At 33.1% G+C, this 8,521-nt stretch overlaps 1 protein-coding gene across 6 annotated transcripts in view; it reads right to left on the bottom strand.

The window, feature by feature from the left end:
- Positions 1–524: 524 nt before the first annotated feature.
- The window catches only part of UBR3 (ubiquitin protein ligase E3 component n-recognin 3), a 233,161-nt gene continuing 225,164 nt past the window's right edge, over positions 525–8,521 (bottom strand). For all 6 annotated transcript variants that reach the window (XM_041723097.1, XM_041723098.1, XM_041723102.1 and 3 more), the window contains 3 exons: positions 3,973–4,182; positions 3,271–3,410; positions 525–2,944 (listed from right to left, as the gene is read on the bottom strand). In XM_041723097.1, the coding sequence (XP_041579031.1) occupies positions 2,827–2,944; positions 3,271–3,410; positions 3,973–4,182 (468 nt within the window). In that variant the 3' untranslated portion in view covers positions 525–2,826. The remainder of the gene's footprint in view (positions 2,945–3,270; positions 3,411–3,972; positions 4,183–8,521) is intronic.

The following is an 8,521-nucleotide window of genomic DNA, read 5'->3' as shown; positions in this document are numbered from 1 at the left end:
TCAGAAATGCATCTTTCTAAGTTACAGAAATCAATAAATACCAAAATACATAAAACAGAAAAAAAAAAAAAAGGTTTGTGAACACAAATGGATTCCTAGCTGATAACTGCCTGGTGAGCTTCAGTATGGAAGAGCAGGGATGAACACTGTCAATTCCAATAAAATCACACATCACCCAAAATAAACATTATCATAAAGTCCTTTAGAATTCTGAAGTCTAACTGGAATTTTCAGAAAGCAGCAAGGATTATAGCAGTGTTCCTCAGATCTGCAAGCTCATTTCCTTCTCCCCAACTTCCAAGAACACACACACATACTTAGCAAAAAGCTTTGCATCCATTTTAAGACAAGGATAGAAGAAACAGGAACTACCTCTGTAAATAAAAGATATAAGGGAAAGCAAACCTTTTATATTTAACTCCACCTTAAAGCAACTTTCCTGCTATGCTCACTTAGATATATTGTTGTCAATACCTTTTAAAAAAAAAGAAAAACATGTATAAGAATTAAACATTTTAAGGACCTTTCACAAACCAAATGACAGTAGGTTTTTATTAACATATCTTACAATGTTGATTATTCCTAGTTTTGTAATCTCTGCTTAATTATAAAGATTGATTTAACCTCTACAGTAATGTACTGTATTTAAATGATCATTCATACAAGATATCACACCAGTACATTTTTTTTTGAATAATATACACACATCACTCTAGCTTGGACCTGTTATTTTTAAAAGTGGGCTTATAAATGGGACTTATAAAAGTTATGGGGAAAAAAATTAAAGTTCTAGTTTAGCAGCATGCATGTATGTAATTCAAGTACAATTTTCAACCAAGTGCTTTTTAAAAATTTACTGGTGACTAATTCACCAATATCAAAATAAACACTATCAAATACCCAAATTTTAATGTTAAGGCTAATATTTTCACTTCACATCCATATGCACAATCATAAAACATTCCATTTTAAATATGTAGTAATCAAAGTCTGAATACATTATACCATGTATATATAGCATCAGAGTTTCAAACTGTAGAATTATTCAAGTTCATGAATCCTGTAACAGTATTTACTAGAGATTTAAATTAGCATTTTGCTCTTCAACCACACTTACAAATGGTCTGGTATTCAGAATGACCGATGCAAAAAATATGACAGGCTGAACTTATGATACAGTATTTAAAAAAGTAGCAATGTGTTGGAAAGGACAACTATTTAGTTAAACAGAATCAGTCTTGTCTTTCAGAAAGTTATCTTAATATTTTGGAAATGTATATAAAAATAGCAAGCTATTTCCATGTATTTTATTGTAGAGCTATAGGTAATTTTTTGATGTTTTAAACACATTTGAATATGTACTGTTCTGCTCTATTTTAATGCAAGGCCATCATTTAATGTCCATTTTCACATTCTGTAATGTCATGTCATTCAATAATTTTTAGAACATAGATCTGACTTTATTTTTGTATTTTATCATTAGATGTTTTTTTAGTTTATTTTACATGTAAAAATGTAATTTTATATAACAAGCCATGGAAGTCCAAAGTACCAGGAATTGCTTGATAACACTATATATTAAATAATCATCAAATTACTAAATCATTTGGAAGAAAAATCTTGTTAGCAATATATAACATGCTTTTCTGTAATCTTCCTTCTCTATTTATAGAGTGGGTTTTTAGCTCAATCATTCCCATTCTTACTGATTAAAAAAACTCAACAAACATAAATTGCTTTTCTCAGCAGCTTCTAAGAAGAATGCAGATGCATGGCTCATTCGTGAGGGTCATCACCACTGAGCCTCTTTTTTCCTTTTAGGAAACCAAGCAGAAATAGCAGTGATTATGCTGCACAAATACAATATAGATGAACCTCTTGAGCTGACAGGAAAGTTCCAAAACTAAGCTTCATTTGTGGGTAAGTCTAATAAGCATTTCCAACTCAATCATTTAAACAAAAACTTGGTTGGTAATAAAAGGTGGGCATGCACAAAATCAAAATCTGCCACGTGAATGCTCTTAAAACTTCTGATTTTACGGCAAAACTATTTGTGTATTAATACCTCAAGTAATTCACCGACTGAAATGGCAAATTTTGATTTTTAACGACTCCTTTCCCCAACCACACATATGTCCCCCAAAATGTACTGTATTATATTAACAGCAGCTATCTACTTATTTTACAACTATTTCAATTATTTACCTGGGGAGAATATTTATGAAATTCCTGAGAATGAATTAAGTTTTCAGCAAAGCCTTAAACTTTTAACAGATTCCTCACAATAAGAAAAAATTTTAAAGTCCTACTATTAGACCAACTTTTACTATACAATATTTCACATAAATCATGTTTTACATTTTTTTCTAATTACATACAGCAAAAATCTCAAATCAACACAAGAATGGGAGAGGGAAAGGATGCATTGTGTTTAGCAGATGCAAATTAAAACACACAGATATAAAGAAGCAGTAAAACTTTAAATAAATCACACCCACTCTAAGTATCAATGAATAGCTGATATGCATTGCTGGGAGAATCATTTTTAAATGATTTTGTCAACAAGTTGTGCTTCTTATTAATTGTGGACTTAAAAAAAAAAAAAAAGGACCACTAAAGAATGATTTAACTTGTTGTTACGTTCTCCAGATATTTAAAAAATTTTTATTATACCATTAATGTGATTACCAAGCACCTAATTTTGGAAAGGCTTTATATGTTTTCTTTTTCTCCTTCAGCAAAAGCGTTAATCCTCCAAATTAAGGTAAAGCTTATTGTTGATAAATTCTTAATGAAAATGATATAATGCAATGCTGAGGTGGTGAGTCACAGTCCATTGTAATGTGGACCCCATCTTTTATTGATGTGATCAAAAGTATGAGAAATCCACTGTTGCTCAAGAACTTTGTATCTTTCCTTACAAATGTAGAGTGGTTTGCCTCGCCTAAAATAAAAAGGAAAGAAAGGTGTTAAAAGTTATTTAATCCAATGAATATTTCACACATACTTGTACAAAACAGATTCTTTTTTTTTTTTTTTTTCAAAACAGATTCTTAATGACAAAAATTTCACACAGTGGTTTGGTTTATTTCATATTTCCTTAGCATGTGGATGTGGAAACTATCTCAAAAACTAAAAAGAGCTTAAAATTAATGACTGTCAGAATTTCTTAATATAAAAAAATATTATTACAATTACAAAGCCAGGAATGGAGCATTGTCCTCTAATCAAACTTCAATAAACATTCAAACATATGCATGCGTATCTAACCTAAGATCTCGATCTTCTTCTCCATGAGCATCCAAATACACAGAACCCCAGAGGCAGAAGCGGTGGCCTCTAATGATGATAATCACTGATGCATTGATCAAAAGGAAAATCCCCGTTCCAGCACCACAGTTCTGAGAATGCTAAAAAATTAAAAATACAGCAATGATATTCATAATCAAATGGATTTCATAAGAAAATCAAGAATGCCTTAGTTAAATATCATCTAAATAATACTGAAAACTTTTAAGTTTTTAATAAGATTTCATCTAAGTTAAACTTACAATTTCATTCTTAACACTAGATTAATAATACATTAGGAGGAATGTGGGTAAGGATTATCTAGGAAAGCAATTAAGAGCCAACGTAAACCAGATTCAGAGGCTGGCATCCACAATAGCAGGTTTGACTATTGTTTCATTGCCCAACATTTAAAAGCCCATGCAATGGCTTAAGAAAAGTTTTGTACTTAAGAAAAGTTTTACTCACTTAAATAAAGCCCCGGGTGTTTTTTTTTCTTTTTGTTTTTTTAAACCCTTCTATTGGATTAAAAAGAACAAAAGAACAAGAATGAAATCCTTGTGTACTGTGTATTTACTTCAAAGAATAGTTAATGTGAAGAGCTGGCTTAACTACATATACCACATTTCAATGTGATAGTAGATTTGGGTTTTCATAAATTTTATATTATTTACTACTGCTTACCAATACACATTCACAGTAACTTTGTTGCTTGCAGCAAAGTCCTTTCAGGCACACAAAAGTACCACAAACAAGGCAAACAGCAGGATCTTTAGGAACCTTAGTGCAGACACTACAGGTTTTTCTATGATAGTACTGAAAAATGGTGTTATAATTCTCAGGCAACTGGAGCAGGTGTGGTAATTTCCATCTTGCCTCTTGGATAAGCAAGGCCTAAAATAAAATCCAAAAATATTCATTAGTCCTATATACTTAAGTCACTAACACAAAATGCTTGTATTTTAAAGGCCTTTTGTCTTTATAAGGAAGAAACATCTGTCTCTAAGTATGTGACTTATTTTATTAAATCTCTCATTTCCATTTTACAAATGACTTATATAGTACTTCAATAATTACCAATCTCTATTTTAATGTAGTTTCCAATTACAATATGATGTCAGTTTTCAGACTAAGCACCCTGAAACATTTAAACTTGTCGTTACCCTAAGAGAAAAATACTAAACATAAATAAGAATGCATGGGAAATATATCTAGATGTACTTGTTTTTAAATATGCTTAATGTAAAATTTTAAATAAACACTTTTAAAAATCAAGTTTTGATCTTTCTTAGATAAAAAAATTTTACTGGCCTTTCTTAAGGTAATGTCATAGTTATAGCCCATTATTTTTATCTCAATATTTTATAATTTAGAATCTCCTTCTTAGAAAATGTAAAATCTTCTCATACCACAATCTGTTAAGGCCTTTTGTATCCATATGTGCTAAGGCTACAACTCTTCATAAATTTTCTGCTACAAGTATGAAAACAATGCCAAATTAGTTAAGTTTCCCTGTAGAATATACTAAATTCATTATTTGCAGTTGTACAAAAATACTGGTAATAGCACTAAATGCCTCTCCATTAACACTTAAAATAGATAAAATGTAGTATGAATCTATTAGCTCAAGAAACTGTATAGATATCAGGCAACTCATGTGGTGATCATTTCACATTACCTACAACCATAATCTATTTAAATTGATGTAGTAGTTAAGTAGTCAGCTTGGCGTTTATCAATAAGTTCATGGACAAAGTGGCCATGGAAGCAAGGATAAGGACAATATATGGGCTTACAATATGCTATTTGCCTGTATTCAGTGCCCAAACCAGACTGCAAAGATTGCATATTCTGTAATGGGTTGATTATATTGCAATCTTCCATTAGCGGAAGGAACAGCAGTTTGTCCTCACTGAACTTGATCTCTATCTAGATTAGGTTGTAAATTACCCAGTAGCTCACACCACATGGTCTTAAAGAATTTTCTTTGTTAAGAGAGATATAAGGCAATAGGTGGATGTCTATGGAATTAACTGTTCCTAACATATATTCAAACATCTGACAAAACTGTTGATCTTTTAAATGATGAACTACTTTGCTGATAAATTTTTAGATGGTACCAGCTGGGAGAAAATAACTATAAAATGAGGTATATGTTCCTACAGAATGAAGTACATGGTCTAAACTAGCAACCAGTATATATGGGTGATCACTTTCTCACAGATGAAATTCATCAGTTTAGAAACCTAGAAACCAGGGAGTGCAAAGTGGTTTGGCACATCTCATGACTACACCTAAGAATTCAGTTTTTTATTTCTGTTTCCCGCTATTCTGGATTGTTCTGTGGTTTTAGGACCATCCTAAAAAAGTTGCGTATTATCCTCCATCAGAGGATAGGATAATAGTTTTACTGAATTGGAAACTAAACATCATCTGGCCATTTTTAGGTTCCCCATATCACTAGGAGAAGAATGGAATGGTTTATAGCATTGTCTGGAGGGACTGACCCTAACTATCAAGAAGAAAAGAAATACTGCTCTACAATTAGCAGCAGTATATTTTGAACTTAGAGATCCACTCATCACTCACCATGTCCCAAAGCTTGAAAGGAAAAAATTTAATACAAAACTATTATGCCTTAATATAAGCAAGATAGAACCAAATCACCAGAAGCTCAGACATCTCAGAATAAAGTCTAGTTCACATACTTGGTCAAATAAATATAAGCTGTCAAGGTTCTGGTCAAAGAAGGTCTAAGAAGAAAGTCATATATTTGACTATATATTAGCTACAGCTTTATGACCACTTGTAAATGTTCTTGCTTAGGTGGTATTTATTCTTGCAATATGTTCCATTCTCTTCTTCTTTCACTTAACTATGGAATTCAGGGTGACAAGCTGCTAATTAAAATTTTCCAGGCCACCAGGGTGTAAATACAACAAATCACAGAAAGAATGGACATCTCTCAGAGCCTCTGAATTCAGAGAGGTCTGGTAATCTAACTGTTGGGTGTGATTTCAGGTTGCATACTTGGGAAAGTGGTAGATGCATTTGTGATTACGAATGGAATGGTTACATCATTTTGAACAGGGGAAGAAGTGAAACTGTGAATGAGCATAAGAATGTCTATGTGCTAACAGGTAAGATATGAAGACAGTGTTGGTTATTTATGTTTTTCAATTTGTCTATCAACCTTATCTGCTTTTTTTTTTTTTTTAGATTTTATTTATTTATTCATGAGAGACACACAGAGAGAGAGAGGCAGAGGCACAGGCAGAGGAAGAAGCAGGCTCCACGCAGGGAGCCCAACACTGGACTCGATCCTCGAACCCCAGGATCACAAGCCAGGCTGAAGGCGGCGCTAAACCGCTGAGCCACCCAGGCTGCCCCCTTATCTGCCTTTTTATATTATTAACAGTATTACAAGTATTTTTGGAAAATAATCTCCTTTCTGGTTCCATCAGGTTTGATAGGACCGCCCTATCACAAGATCTTGCCTCATCACAAGGGTGTACATAGGATGCAAATTATGCCAACTGGATCCTTCCTCCCAGGAATATCAATCTTGAGCACCACATGGAAGAAAGGAAAGTGGTTAAGGTGCAGTTATCCAGTGGTAGCACTTCAGAGAAAACACACCAAAACTGTCTGTGCAATCCAACTGTATGTCTGTGACCAAAGAATCTTAGCTGATACAAAAAATTAGAAGCAGTAACTCAATTTTTCAAGGTTATTTTTGTTGGACTATTCAGCTCCAGTCACTGTTTATATCTTGTTCAAATTTAAAATTCCAAGTAAAGAAAATCAGGTTGGCCTGGTCAGAGTGAGGATTAGAGATAGAACAGAGTGGAGCAGGGACAAGAGTAGGGATGCAGGTCAGATGGGAGTGCATTCAAATAACTGGTAAAAATTCTGCATAAGTAGAAATAAATAAATGACTACTGTTATGGCTATAAAACAGATCCTTATCACTCAATTTTACAAAACGATTAATTATTTTAAAACGATAAATTCTTATTTTCCATCAATATCCATACTAATCATACATCTAACATGTAAACTTGTTATTACACTATCAAATGAGTTAATGTGTATTTACTGCTTAACCCATGACTCCTATGAAGACAAAAACTTTAAGGACACTCATCACTTTCTCCTGTCCTGGTTCTACAATTATACCCATCTCTTATGCCTAGTCATTCCTTATAGGTTTTCAGATATCAATATCTAACTTCAGATTCCAGTTATAATCTGAAAATAAAGAAATTACTAGATAGGAAAAGATTTTTATACATAATATACAAAGTTCGATTAAGGTCTTGATACTGTCTTTCCTTCAAAAAAAGGAGCGGTATAAAATGAGATACTATCTCCTTAAGGATTTTAATAAAAAACGGAAATGAACAAAAGCAGAAACACTTATTATTTATGCTTACCTTGCCTTTATTATTCACTGTCTTAAAGATTAAGTCTAGTCTGACATCTCTACCTAAAATACTAATCTTTTATTGTCTCTTGATGTTAAAATTAAAATTCTCATTTTCCCTGAAACATGGCTCTTCTTTCACCAGTTCTATTTCTATCTATGAGATCATTCCACCAGTTAACCATTCCACAAATATTTATTAGGTGACTATTCTATATTGGTACTTTCTAGGAACTAAGAACTCAAGGAAAAATCAGGAACAATTTTTGCTTTTGGAGCCTCCACTCAGACATATTAAACAAAAAAAAAGTGATAAATATGGTGACTATTATAGGTCATCGCAAAAATACTGTCATACAGCACACAACAGAGGGAGCGGATTAGAACTAAAAGAAGATGGATTATCAGCCAGACCTTTATAGAAAAGGTACATTTATCATAGCCTTGATGAGTGATTAATTCAACAAGAGAAGGGTAGGAAAATTGCTTTAGATAAAAGTAACAGCAATAAGCAATAACATAGATGTTTAAAAATATACAGCACACCTAAAAAACATTCTTCTGTGGTTTGACCAAGGTGATAGTAGGGGAGTGGTTTGGATGAGGTTAGAAAGGCAAGCCAGGGATCCCTGGGTGGCGCAGCGGTTTGGCGCCTGCCTTTGGCCCAGGGCGCGATCCTGGAGACCCGGGATCGAATCCCATATCAGGCTCCCGGTGCATGGAGACTGCTTCTCCCTCCGCCTGTGTCTCTGCCTCTCTCTCTCTCTCTGTGACTATCATAAATAAAAAATAAAATTTAAAAAAAAA

This window comes from Vulpes lagopus, chromosome 11 (genome assembly GCF_018345385.1).
Source record: "Vulpes lagopus strain Blue_001 chromosome 11, ASM1834538v1, whole genome shotgun sequence".
NCBI classification, from domain to species: domain Eukaryota; kingdom Metazoa; phylum Chordata; class Mammalia; order Carnivora; family Canidae; genus Vulpes; species Vulpes lagopus.
The sequence above is the reverse complement of the archived record's forward strand: the minus strand, read 5'-3'. Positions and strand labels throughout refer to the sequence as shown.